This window comes from Corythoichthys intestinalis, chromosome 2 (genome assembly GCF_030265065.1).
Source record: "Corythoichthys intestinalis isolate RoL2023-P3 chromosome 2, ASM3026506v1, whole genome shotgun sequence".
NCBI classification, from domain to species: domain Eukaryota; kingdom Metazoa; phylum Chordata; class Actinopteri; order Syngnathiformes; family Syngnathidae; genus Corythoichthys; species Corythoichthys intestinalis.
Window position 1 is genome coordinate 24,570,532 of NC_080396.1, and position 14,617 is coordinate 24,585,148.

General features: G+C 38.5%; 1 protein-coding gene across 1 annotated transcript; it reads left to right on the forward strand.

The window, feature by feature from the left end:
• The first annotated feature begins 1,102 nt into the window (after nucleotides 1-1,102).
• Nucleotides 1,103-14,356, forward strand: ren (renin). The gene is made up of 9 exons (XM_057821477.1): nucleotides 1,103-1,179; nucleotides 4,331-4,478; nucleotides 4,673-4,796; nucleotides 4,898-5,016; nucleotides 10,200-10,396; nucleotides 13,571-13,693; nucleotides 13,774-13,915; nucleotides 14,020-14,118; nucleotides 14,195-14,356. The coding sequence occupies exons 1-9, from the start codon at nucleotides 1,103-1,105 to the stop codon at nucleotides 14,354-14,356; spliced, it is 1,191 nt and encodes a 396-aa protein (XP_057677460.1).
• Nucleotides 14,357-14,617: the final 261 nt, after the last annotated feature.

Sequence of the window (14,617 nt, forward strand, 5' to 3'; positions counted from 1 at the left end):
AAAGTTTAGGCCTTTAAAGAGGCTCAGATATACCAGTCGCTGCATCTTAGAAGCTGAACAGAACAAGTTAAAAAAAAAAAAAAAAAAAAGTTCAAATGTGATAAGACACTTTTTTTTCAATGTGTTATGTATAATATAATACTTAATCATCATCAATTACAAGAAATTATATTCAAAACAGCAAATAAACATCTAGATTTTAGTCACAAGATCCTTTTAGTATGTGAGTTATTAGTAAATCTTAGCTCCCCTGTCTTGTGCGTCATGAAGCCATGCTATCTCCTCCAGCAAGGTCTGCCCACAGTGACCTTATTTTCTTTGAGGCTCACCTCTGACCTCTGCCACAGCTGATGGAAACCCTCCCATATCGCCTTACTTAACTGGGTGGTCAGTACAGTACCAGCACATGACCGCAGCCTGACAGGTCAGATACTGTGGGAATCCTCCTAGGGGTAAAATCCACAGAGAAGGAGCCTGGAATGAAAAGGTGTTAGCCGTGTTGGGTCTGCGCATCCCAGCAAGAAACGCAATCCCGACAAGTACAACATTGCCAAAATCATCACAGTACACTCACCATGAGCTAAGCTCACTTGCCAACAATCTCAGTCCAAACCTTGCAGGGAATTTACAGATGTCCACTTTTCATCCTTGTCTGTCCATAAAAAAATCACACTAATTGCAAAAATGCAATTAATTGGCTTCGAAAGCTAGAAATCTGCACTGCTGTGAAAATCAGCTACATGTGAACTCCCTACGTTGTCGTAAATGGGGTCTGAGAGGTCAAAGTGCAGACCTGTCATTGGGACATATTTATCACAGTAGAGGTTGTGTGACCAATGGGAAAGTGCCAGGGGTGGAGGGGGGATAGCGGGGCCAGAGTAGCACAACTCTTTTTCAAGTGGTCACCTCAAGGAAGGCTCCCATCAAGGACCATTGCTGTTAGGGGTGAAGAGGACAGCGGCAATGGTATAAAAAACTCAGGGGCACCTGATCAGTCAGCCACAGCCTAAGCAAAACTGAGACTCGACATTAATAAAAGAAGAGGACCTGGTTTGCTTCATCCAACTTCCATCACTGGCCTTCTACAGTTTTCCCTTCTAAAATGGCAGTTTTGCTGACTTTTTGGGCATGTTTGCTTGCCGGGTCATTGACAATAAGCTCAGGCCAATCATTAAGGAGGTAAGAGGCTTCTTTTTGACAACAACTTTTGAAATGACAGCAACAAAAATAGTATACTAACAATCTTTGTTTGTTTTCACACAATGAGCTGTGAGTTAGATGTGCCGTATATTCCAATTGAAGGTTACAAAACTGCGCTCCTGGTACTTTACAGGACGCTTGGGTCTTTATAACACAATTGTACACCACATCAGTATGTGTTAAATAGTAGGGTTCTGCTTTATGTTACACACAAAGAACTCACCAAGACAAGACCAGGACTTTTGGGATTGAAATCCAATCACACAGTTGATAGGTCTGAGCATTCTAACTTTTAAGTGCTTTGAATTTGTCAAACACATAATGTCTGAAGTTTTCAGAGCCATGCTTTTTAACAGAAAATGGCAGATCTTTATTTTTTTATGAAGTGCTTCCCTATTCTATCATTTTACTTAAGTTGAAGATGAATAGCACATCAGTTCTGGTCACAGCAGAGAATCCTGAGCCAAGACCTTAACACATTTGGCTACATGTCCCTTTGACATATTAAGTTATGTACTTGTTGATGTTAATATTGCTTTCAGTTGGCCTGGAGAAAACAAAACATCAGGTGTGAGACTAAGGGCGCAGGTTTGGTCTCAACATTGGTAGGGACAATATAACAGCATAACCTGCATGCATATTTTTTGCTATGGATGGGACATTGATAAGATCAAACAGAATGGGTGAATGGGGGTGAGGGCTACATTTCTCACGAATATGAACCCAATTAATTGATATGCTAAATCAGGGGTGTTCATTACGTTGATTAAGATCGACCAGTCAATCGCAACTCTAGTGTGGGTAGCTCGCGGCATCCCAATTTTTTTTTTCATGTACATGGTTAAAAATGATTGTGTTTTGTGCATGTTGTGTTGTGTGAGCAACATATGAGGTTATGCAGCTCCCGCCTCTTTTTGTTTTTCTGGTTCTATAGTTTCCAGCAGAGTTCACTCCATTTCTCACACTTTAATAAATGGCAACAGTAGAAAACACAGAGGGACATTTCCTTCCTAGCTACCTACTCGAGTTTTGCAGGTTAGCAAATTCACACAGTTTAATGTTATGCTAACTCTGATGCAGGTCGTACTTGCAATAGCAAAATTTGTAGTGTGTTCCCAACCTCCACTACATTGGTGTCTTTTTACTAGGGCTGTCAAAATTATCGCGTTAACAGGGGGTAATTAATTTTTTAAATTAATCATGTTAAAATATTTGACGCAATTAACGCACATGCCCTGCTCAGATTAAAATGACAGCAGTGTAATGTCCGCTTGTGACTTGTTACCTGTTTTTTGTTGTTTGGCGCCCTCTGCTGGCGCTTGGGTCCAAATGATTTTATGGATTTGGGGAGTGAGCATGGTGTAATGACATCAACAATGGCGAGCTACTAGTTTATTTTTTGATTGAAAATTTTACAAATTTTAATAAAACGAAAACATTAAGAGGGGTTTTAATATAACATTTCTATAACGTGTACTAACATTTATCTTTTAAGAACTACTAGTTTTTCTATCCATGGATCGTTTTAAGAGAATGTTAATAATGTTAATGGCATCTTGTTGATTTATTGTTATAATAAACAAATACAGTACTTATGTGCCGTATGTTGAATGTATATATCCGTCTTGTGTCTAATCTTTTCATTCCAACAATAATTTACAGAAAAATATGGCATATTTTATAGATGGTTTGAATTGCGATTAATTACGATTAATTATTTTTTAAGCTGTAATTAACTCGATTAAAAATTTTAATCGTTTGACAGCCCTACTTTTTACATTACTTCCAGTGGCTGCTGCTGGCCGGAAAAAAAAAAACCAACAACTTATAATCTCCCTCCTCTTTGAAGGGGGCGGCATGTTGTCGACATGTATTTCTGTCAGAGTGTGCCTGCGTGTGTGTGTCGGAGGTGGGTAAAGTCATCAACTAATCAAATGTGCGTCTGAGGGGGGGAAAGGGACCGGCGCATTCAGCAAGTCAAAAGGGGTGAATGTAAGTTTGAACATATCTAAATTACTAATTCACTAAAAAATGGTAGGGTCGATTCTATCCTTAAAACATATGGGAAGACTAAGTTATCCGTATAACTGAACTCATTCACACACAATCACAATCAATCACAGCGTGATTAAAAAAGAATGTCCTGAAACTAATGCGGTATATTAAAAAAAAATATATATATAGTAATAATAACTAGCTGGACACCAGTATTGTATGTAACTTCAAGTTTTTATTTCATGTTTTACAAGTGCGCAATGTCCACCACCAACGGCACGGACAACATCAAGCTGATATACGACTTTTAATTTGTTAAAATTACTTACTTGTTAAAAAGACTTTTAATTCTTATTAAATTAGTAATTAATTTTAATTAATTAATTTAATTAATTAATCAATTAATTAAATAATAATACAGTCTATTTTCAATGATTTTAAAATGAATACAGGCGTGATGATTTTGGCACATTCGTTTTGAATCACCCTGTATAATGCATATAAGGTTGATTAAAAGTTGGTGGGGACAATTTGAGCATCCTGAAAAGTTGGTGGTGTTATGTCCCTACCGTCCCTATGCAAACCTACGGCCTTGTGTGAGACCTTATACCTCCATCCAGCATATCACCGTTCAGCAATTACACATGTGCTGTGATATTACATTCAAAGGAACAATATTGGTGGTCTCACCCTTGAAATTCATTTTAAAAAAAATTTAAAAAAAAAACTTTCAAAGAAGGAAAAAACATTGCATTTTTTGCCACCCCAGTGAAGAAACCAACATAGCTTAATAATTTCTTCTCTGGAGAAAACACATAAAGTAAAGCAGTGACGACAGACCGCTTAATAAACAGTATTAGACCTAAAAGAAGTACTATAATTTAGTTTACTTGTATTGTTTCCAGCTTTTAGTCTTTTTTTTTTCTGGATATAATCCAAAAGTTAAGAAGTCTGCATTTTATTAGTGGTATGAAGATGGAATGACCGGCAGTAATATAGTATACCACTGTATACAGCATCAACCGTATCATTGGTTTATATTCTTTCATGAAAAATGTGCTCTAGGCTGTTTGCTGTTTATTTTTCTAAAGCCCCACTAGGATGAATTTTCCCACTTGTCTACTCTAATTTCCAGAATAAGCCTGAAAAAGATGTCCTCTATCAGGGAGACACTGCAGGATATGGGTGTTTCAGTGGAGCAGGTGTTGACGGAGCTAGCACAGATGAGCTCACAAGACCTCAGCAATGGAACTGTTCCCACTCCTCTGACCAACTATTTGGACGTGAGACAATTTGATTCACAAAGCGCTAAGGAATTTATATCATATGCTCTCTCAGTCAAACATTAAAATGTCAGGATTACCATCCGTCTCGGTTACTTAAAAAAAATTGTTGTCTGCGTCAAACTGTCAGTGTTGAATTTTATTGTCCTAATGGGAATTTGTTGCACAAATATCTTTTTTTGCTCTTCTCACAGACTCAGTACTACGGAGAAATCAGTATTGGCTCTCCGGGTCAGCTCTTTAACGTAGTATTTGACACAGGCTCAGCCAACTTGTGGGTTCCCTCGCAGAGCTGCTCCCCTTTCTCCACAGCCTGCTGTAAGTGTCACACAAGTACAGCAGGAGAACTGTTTGCTTTGAGTGTACGTGTGCAGGGTTCCCACAATTCCATCCGACTCAAATGAACTGTGACCTTTTAGTTACACACAACAGGTATGACGCCTCCATGTCTCACACTTACATGGAAAATGGAACAGGATTTTCCATCCAGTACGCCTCGGGGAACGTCAGGGGATTCCTTAGTGAGGATGTGGTTGTGGTGAGTTAACAATCCATAACCTATTCTATGAATAAGTGATTTCCCTACATAGTCAGTGGATACGTATGGAAGCGCCAAAGCACATAAAAGCCTTCAATATTCTCAAAAGAAGACAGTGCGCCTTAGAATCCAATGCGCTTTATACTCGTATTTGGGTTAATATTGGCTAATCGTGGCATGACATTCACTTTGGCGCAACTCCATCTAGTGGCTGCATTACGCAGCCCCAACCACTACTACTACCACTACTGTGCCTTATACGCCTTATTATGTGAAAAATATGGTAATTGGTGTAATTTGCTCTGATCTTAACTCTTTCAGGCACATTGGTCACTATAATGGACAGCTATTCAAAAGTTGACAATTGAGACTTTTAACCCTTGAAAGAGCAATAATAATAAATAATACCGTATTGGCCCGAATATAAGACGGCCCTGTTTATAAGACAACCCCCTCTTTTTCATGACTCAAGTTTGAAAAATGGCTTTTTGAACACCAAATTAATTTTTATACAGAAAATAATTACAGTTCATCTGAAACAAATGATTATAACAATGTATTTGAGAGAAAAAGCATGTTATTTTGCCTCATTCAAATCTTAATATCTGAACATTTAAATATGTAAACTAAAGTGCATTCACATTCGTAAATTAATGGCTTCTGGTTTTTTAAATGTAAATAAACCAATATGTTGTGATAAAACAACAAAATTGCAATCACTGCATTAACCATCAAAGTGAGGTCTAACTGTAACTGTACTCTTGAAACAAATCTGAATATAGAAAAACATTGCAATATAATAATGCAAACTGGTTAAACTTGAGAGTAGCTGAGATCTGTCATGACAGAACATTACTCCTCAAGTTCAGTATTCACTTCAATGATATCTGGCGCCATCTAGCGTTGTGAATGGGTATAATGTCTAGACCCCGAATATAAGACGACCCCTGCTTTTTCAGTCTTATTTCAATGCAAAAAATACCGTCTTATATTCAGGCCAATACTGTATTACAGATTATTTTTGATCAATTAAACCTTAAATAAGAGCAATACTTTCTTTATATGATTTTAAAAAATATATATGAATCAATATTGTATATTTTATAATGATAAATAAATTTATAAGCGAATACAATGTTAATAAAAGCTAAATAAAGGAAATCAATATACAGATAAATAAACAGAACTACATGCTAATTCTGGCCTCAAGTGGCATGCTAACATTTTTGGACACTATTTAACTCATTGCATGCCATTGACGGCGATTTATGTCCAATTCATTTAAACTAGGAGTACTGGATTTTTATGCTCATCTTTCAGAACGTTTGTTCATTTGCCCCTCGCAGTCAAAATGGATTGGACATTTTGCGCCAGTATTTGCACTAAGCCACTGAGTTAAATGTGCGCCCTGTCATTGTTAAAAAAGAAATCATAATTATATTTCATGCATGAAAGGTTTAAAGAGGAAGTTTGCTATTACCGTATTTTTCGGACTACAAGTCGCAGTTTTTTTCATAGTTTGGCAGAGGATGCGTCTTATACTCTGGAGCGACTTATGTGTGATTATTTACGGTCGGGTTGGCCGAGTTCTCTCTCGCTAACTTTTTTAAAAATAAATATATATTCATTTATTTATACTAAAATTATGTATGGATGTTAAATAAAATAAATAATTTGGATAAAACGGAAGGCGCTGTGCATGCCTGCGCACGTGAACGCAGTGGCCCCGCTCTCTTTTCTTCCCCTCCCGCGCCCTGGCGCCCTCTGCGGGCATCCTGTTGGAGCAGCTATAGAAGTGAAAAACAAACCAAAGACGGGAATTGGAAAGCAAACAACTGCGGTAGGAGTGGGATATGTAAAGGATTCATATTGATTGCTGAAGATGCTATACGGAAACCTGCGTCGGCTTCGCTGAATGTAAACGAATGTGGTGCTTTGGTCTCATACGAGAAATATATTTGACAAGCTTTTCCATTGTTATTTTGTTGTGTATATGCATTTATAATGATCATAAAAATATGTAGACTATTTAAACATTGAGAAAAGGTTTTTTTTTCTGACAACTCGAGGAGAATAAAATAAATGTCAAATCCACTATCTGCCTGTTAGAACAGACACGCAAATATAAAAGATATAAATGTTTATTGAATATCCATCTTATAGTCTTGTTTAACTGGGAGAATTAGTTTCAAAAGATACGCTTTAATTTGTTATCATTATGCGTATATGCACCAACATCGTCACAAATGTGATCACACAAATCGTAAGGACGCATCGCCTCCCCGTATTTCCTCCTTCTCTTGAGTACTCACAAATAAAACATAAAATTTAGTTTTTTTTTCTGGCTCGTGCCTACAAATAAAACATATAATTTCGGGGGGTTTCGGGCTCGGACAAGCAAATCAAGTTAATTGATCGGGCTCGGGCCGCGTCGGGCTGGATATTTTAGGCCCGATCTAACTTCTAGCGTCATGTAACGTTAGCATACCGTACACCTATTCAGCCTGTTGTTCTCTATTGTATTTTAAATTGCCTTTCAAGATGACATGTCTGTTCTTGGTGCTGGATTCTATCAAATAAATTTCCCCCCAAAAATGCGACTTATATATGTTTTTTTCGTTTTCATTGCACATTTTTTGGCTGGTGCTACTTGTACTCAGGTGCAACGTATAGTCCGAAAAATACGGTTATAAAAATATTTTTTGTCAAAGCTGTAAAAAACTGCATTTTAACTTGACACTATATGTTAACGCCGATCTGCTGTCTCTGCTGTGACTAGATAAATAAGAAATCACTGAAAAAGCTGTTCTAAAATGAATTAAAAATGACTTCATTTTAAATGATGTTCAGACACTTGTATGTGTTTACCTCAGCACAAACAATTCTTGATAATTGTTTGTGAATTAGACAAACTCTTGCACAAGTTTAAAATAGACTTAAAGTTGAAATGTCCTTTATCATTTTAAGTACAGGGGTGTCATAAGGTTGGCCTAGCTATAGAGTTTGTATACTTTATCATTAAATTTTATTTAGTATTCCTTGTTAATTACTTTTAATATTAAATAACAAATAAATCATTATGAATATATAGATAATAAAATGTATAATAAATAAATACTTGACAGACAATATAACAATACTACAAGCATATATTCTTTATCCTCTGTTAAATAATGCTAATATTACTGCAGCTATCTGAGTCGCAGCTATCTTACGGCAACAGGGGTGAAAACACAAAACCTTTCCACAGAGCCCTGTTGTTTACACGGCGACAGCATTTGGGGGGGGGGGGCTGAAAATGCCTTCCAGAGTGGAAATCGCTCCTCCTTGTCGTCGCCGTCTAAACAGTTGACAATGCCAAAGTGAGTTTTGGGTGACAATTGACTTCTGTACTCCAGAACAGTAGGTGGCGATAAAGCTCCAATATATTTGTCAGTAAAATGGGTGAAGTTACTGATGACGTCAGTGCAAGCGGACAGTCCTACAGTGTATGAAAACATGTCTTCAAGTAGCAGCCTAGAACACGGCCCAACTGCATTCAACATGATTCAAGAATCTAGTCAACTATTCACTACTCTAATTACTAAGGGTGTAACGGTACATGTATTTGTATTGAACCGTTTCGGTACTGGGTGCTCGGTTCAGAACGGATGCGTACCGAACGAGTTTCTGACGTAATGTAACCCTTACTTTTCGAGGCTGTGAGTCAATCGGGTTACAGTTTCTCTGTGTAGATTATATTTACTTCGTCTTCTCTACTATAATGAGGACCAACACGGTAGGACAGTATAACCCAGAAACGTCAATGGCGCGACAACATGGCCGCCGCGAGAGCGCAGTGAAACGCGGGTGTTAAAGTCAATCAGCCAATGCACACCAGTCGCAGCGCGGCTGCGTGTTAGATGCGTCCCAGAAGCGGCTCAACGCGACGCACGCGAAAACAACGGCAGAATTATTTACGCGAGACCCGGCCCTCCTGCGTCAATACTACCAGGTAGTATCGGGCAGAACGGAATTCACTCGTGTAAAAATACAGTGGATCCGGTCGATTTTCAAACTAATATGCAATGGTAACGCACTTTTTGAGTTCATCAGATCTCTTGAGTGGTAGATCGGGGCACAGTTGACTTGTCTTTGTTGATTTACTGCTGTCTTCTCTGCTATAATAATAACCAATATGGCCCCGTGTTCAATACAAAACCCTCCTACCACAACAAAACAAGTAGGAACTAATATTCACATAGGAGCTAAAGTTATACAACATAAAATATACAATATAAATGAATACTACATCACATTTGTAAAATATAAACACAAAATAAATAATAGCTCATTTAAATAAAATAAATTGAAATAAGCTGAAACACCTGTAATTAAATAATAAGAATAATACACTGATCCTGCTTACACAATTAAATTGATTAATTTCTGTGTGGCACTTTTACTTGAGAAAATCCACCAATAAAGCTTTTGAAAACTGTTCATAAGAAGAAAAAAAAAAGATTCATTGAGGCATTTCATTTGTAAAATACATGTTAAAATCTTTGTCATTGGGATTGCTTTTCTCTTTAGCACAGGACTTCTTTTCTCTTCTTTCTTTCAGAAAGAAAGCTTACCAATACGCGGGGTCTGAAAGGCAAATTGTTGTTGGATTATTATCTTTAAATACCCACTACTTTTTAAACCAGAATTCTAGCTTTGTATAGACTAATGTTCGTATTGTTGAAAGCACAAAAGTGTGTAATAAACAACTAGCACATTTATATTTTGCATTTTGTTTCCTTACTGTACCGAAAATGAACCGAACCGTCACCGCAAAACCGAGGTACGTACCGAACCGAGATTTTTGTGTACCGTTACACCCCTACTAATTACAGAAACTCTGATCTCTGATCTGATTTTTTCTAATTGATGAACACCCATAACAAAAACTTTGTGGTGTGTTTTGTGTCGTTGTGTTTTATGAGGAAAGGCTGCAAAAAATTTACCGCAACCAAATTCATTTCAACTGGGAAAGATTATCTGACCAATGACTAATTTACTTTACATGCTTGCTAGCAGAAGGAATTAACATGTACCTCAAGGCACCACTCTACTGTTTGGGAATACCATTTGTGACTTATGAATGTTTTTAAGAATGTATGTCTGTCAGAAAGTCATCGACTTCCTTTCCTGCCTTCAAGGTGGGCGGAATCCCTGTGGTCCAGGTGTTTGCTGAAGCGACCACCCTGTCTGCAATGCCGTTTATCTTTGCAAAGTTTGACGGCGTCCTGGGGATGGGCTACCCTAATGTGGCTATTGATGGCATCACTCCAGTGTTTGACCGCATCATGTCCCAGCATGTTCTAGAGGAGGAGGTATTCTCTGTTTACTACAGCAGGTATGTCAAGGCTCTCGCTCTCACTTTCACTGGAAGAGTAGGTGCTCTTTGTAAAAACAGAAAATGCGCTCATGATATATTTACTTATTGCTGACAGCCCCTCCCAGTCAAAATAGATTGGACGTCTATTGCTATCAGTGACAGCCAATAAGTTAAGGCTTAGTAATGAATGAAAAAGCTTCTAGAGAGCTTTAAAAAATCACAAGAGTCAGGTTATGTGTTGCAAGTGTATTTGGCATGTACTAGTATCTTTACAGTGTGTGTTTGACTAAAGCACATTTGCTGTCGTAACAACAAAATATGGAGTACTAGTCTAAATTATGTTGTTGTTTGGACAACCAGGACTAGTAAAAGCCTCACAATAATCTAGCCTAAACCTAAGATCTTTGTCTTTGAAAAATTAGTTTGCCTCGTGGTTAGAAGGAAACAACTTGGTGCTCATAAGACCATCTGATCAAAAGATTGTGTCTCAAACACTTTAGTTTTATAAGAGACTCAGACTACATAATTGGTTCTCACAGTGTGGTCTTTGGAGCTACAAAAACAACTGATTGAATAAATGTTCAAACAACATACAGTGGGGCAAATAAGTATTTAGTCAACCACTAATTGTGCAAGTTCTCCCACTTGACAATATTACAGAGGCCTGTAATTGTCAACATGGGTAAACCTCAACCATGAGGGACAGAATGTGGAAAAAAAAACAGAAAATCACATTGTTTGATTTTTTAAAAAATTATTTGCAAATCATGGTGGAAAATAAGTATTTGGTCGATACCAAAAGTTCATCTCAATACTTTGTTATGTACCCTTTGTTGGCAATAACGGAGGCCAAACGTTTTCTGTAACTCTTCACAAGCTTTTCACACACTGCTGCTGGTATTTTGGCCCATTCCTCCATGCAGATCTCCTCAACAGCAGTGATGTTTTGGGGCTGTCATTGGGCAACATGGACTTTCAACTCCCTCCACAGATTTTCTATGGGGTTGAGATCTGGAAACTGTCTAGGCCACTCCAGGACCTTGAAATGCTTTTTACGAAGCCAATCCTTTGTTGCCCTGGCTGTGTGTTTGGGATCATTGTCATGCTGAAAGACCCAGCTACGTCTCATCTTCAATGCCCTTGCTGATAGAAGGAGATTTTCACTCAAAATCTCTCGATACGTGGCCCCTATTAATTTTTTCCTTTACACAGATCAGCCGTCCTGGTCCCTTTGCAGAAAAACAGCCCCATAGCATGATGTTTCCACCCCCATGCTTCACAGTGGGTATGGTGTTCTTTGGATGCAATTCAGTATTCTTTCTCCACAAAACACGAGAACCTGTGTTTCTACCAAAAAGTTCTATTTTGATTTCATCTGACCATAACACATTCTCCCAGTCCTCTTCAACATGAGAACCTGTGTTTCTACCAAAAAGTTCTATTTTGGTTTCATCTGACCATAACACATTCTCCCAGTCCTCTTCTGGATCATCCAAATGCTCTCTAGCGAACCGCAGACGGGCCTGGACGTGTACTGGATTCAGCAGGGGGACACGTCTGTCAGTGCAGGATTTGAGTTCCTGGCGGCACATTGTGTTACTGATAGCAGCCTTTGTTACTGTGGTCCCAGCTCTCTGTAGGTCATTCACTAGGTCTCACCGTGTGGTTCTGGGATTTTTGCTCACCGTTCTTGATATCATTTTGACACCACGGGGTGAGATCTTGCATGGAGCCCCAGATCGAGGGAGATTATCGGTGGTCTTGTATGTCTTCCATTTTTTAATAATTGCTCCCACAGTTGATTTCTTTGCACCAAGCGTTTTACCTATTGCAGATTCAGTCTTACCAGCCTGGTGCAGGTCTACAATGTTGTCTCTGGTGTCCTTCGACAGCTCTTTGGTCTTGGCCATAGTGGAGTTTGGAGTGTGACTGACTGAGGTTGTAAACAGGTGTCTTTTATACCGATAATGAGTTAAAACAGGTGCCATTAATACAGGTAACAAGTGGAGCCTCGTTAGAAGAAGTTAGACCTTTTTTGACAGCCAGGAATCTTGCTTGCTTGTAGGTGAACAAATACTTATTTTCCACTCCAATTTGGAAATAAATTCTTTAAAAATCAAACAATGTGATTTTCTGTTTTTTTTTTCCCACATTCTGTCTCTCATGGTTGAGGTTTACCCATGTTGACAATTACAGTCCTCTCTAATCTTTTCAAGTAGAACTTGCACAATTGGTGGTTGACTAAATACTTATTTGCCTCACTGTATTTTAATCCACAACAGTGCATTACTCAACACAGTTCAGTTGTATTCAACGTAAACTTCAAAATATTTTCGTTTAATGTTTAAGAACTGTTTATTTTTAACTGTTTTGTAAATTCGTGCACCGGTTTAAGCCTGTGCTTTGGAAAGAGGATGGGATGTACTAAAAATGATTGTAAAAACCTAATCCACGGGCTTTATTCAATTTCCTTTTGACTGCTAATCTTCTGACACAACGAGAAACTACTTTGCTCAGTGGAAGATTGAGTCACACTTGCAAGTACAGCAGACCAAATTCCAAAATGTGCGCTGGCACAAAAACACCATGAAAAACAGGCGAGCAGCGTGTGATGCAAGGGTCCAAGGATAGAACAAAAATGATAGGCATAAAACTACATTAAATGAACAGACCTTGTTACAAAAACGATATTAAGGTAACGTTTTCTAAATTGAAAAGCAACACAAAACATTTTCATTTATGTTTAGCACTACTGTATTCTTTTCTTGTGAAATTTTTGTTACGTCTCTCCCCCTTGTCGCAAAAAATGATTTTGTGTACAGATTTTGTGTCAGAAATTTGTACACTAATAAAACATGTATAAATGTAGAAAACATGAATATACAAGTTTAAGAACCACTAAACTAAAACCTTTGCGTTTTTGTCTGAATATTTGGGTCTTCTTCACTAATATAGTTTTATTATATTATTTTATTATTCAACTGGGAGAGTTGGCAAGTGTATCGAATTCTCATGTTTCAGAGCGAGAGAATCATTCACTGTCAGCCTCTCACGGTCAAAAAAGATTAGACGTCTAGCGCCGTCAATGGCAGCCAAAGAGCTAGTGTTAGCCCGGATTGTGGTACATGTGGTGTCAAACATTTTTTGAAGTGGTAAAAAAAAAAATCCTGAAAAAGAATGTGCTGCTTTCAGAGATCCCCAACATTCCCCTGGTGGAGAGCTGGTCCTAGGTGGCACAGATCCAAACTACTACACTGGAACCTTTAATTATATGGAGACGAAGGAGATGGGCAAGTGGGAGGTTGTGATGAAAGGGTATGTTTTCATAACCTAACACAAAACTAGTTCACACGTGACATCTGTTTTACTGTCCATTTGTTCATTGACTCTTTTAGTGTTTCCGTGGGAACAGAAATGATATTTTGTGCAGAAGGTTGCACAGCTGTGATCGACACAGGCTCCTCCTACATCACAGGCCCGGCTTCCTCTGTTTCTGCTCTGATGAAAAGCATTGGGGCACAGCTTGATGAAAGTGGTGTAAGTTTTATTTTTTTACTCTTCCAAAATGGTTTCATGCTAGAAGATATTTGCCCTCTAGAATGCCCTGCCATCTTTGCACCATAACTGATATTTTCAATCAGTACAAAGTCAACTGCGACACTGTGGAGACACTCCCGAGTATTGCTTTTCACCTTGGTGGCCTGGCGTACTCCCTCACATATGAGGATTATATTCTATGGGTGAGTAGGATAGCAAATAATGAGTTATTAAAATTGATGCTAGTTCTCAGTCATGGAGATTTATTTGTGGTTTCAGCAATCCCAGATCGAGGGCGAGGTCTGCATTGTTACCTTCAGGGGCTTGGATGTGCCACCACCGACAGGTCCCATTTGGATTCTGGGAGCCAACTTTATTGCCCGCTACTACACAGAATTTGATCGACGCAGTAACCGCATTGGCTTTGCTGTAGCAGTCTGAAAATGCTCGAAACAAGCACGGTTTTCTACTTCCGGCTATTATCACTACACCAGTGGTTCTCAAGTATTTTACAGGAAGTTCCACCGCAAGGAACATTTGGCTCTCCGAGTACCACCATCAGGGTCAACATTAATTCATCGGCTTCCATTGACAGCACTACACGTCCAATCCTTTTTGGCTAGGAGAGGCTAGCAGGGAATGATCGCTGCCGACCCTTCCAGTCAAAACGGATTGGTCATTTATCGCCATCAATCGCAGTGA

Bases quoted from the DNA above. Each gene is read 5' to 3' on its own strand.
- ren (XM_057821477.1), top strand. From the start codon at position 1,103: ATGGCAGTTTTGCTGACTTTTTGGGCATGTTTGCTTGCCGGGTCATTG. The intron at 4,479-4,672 runs GTGAGACAATTT...CTCTTCTCACAG, and splicing joins CTCTGACCAACTATTTGGAC to ACTCAGTACTACGGAGAAAT. The intron at 14,119-14,194 runs GTGAGTAGGATA...TTGTGGTTTCAG, and splicing joins ATGAGGATTATATTCTATGG to CAATCCCAGATCGAGGGCGA.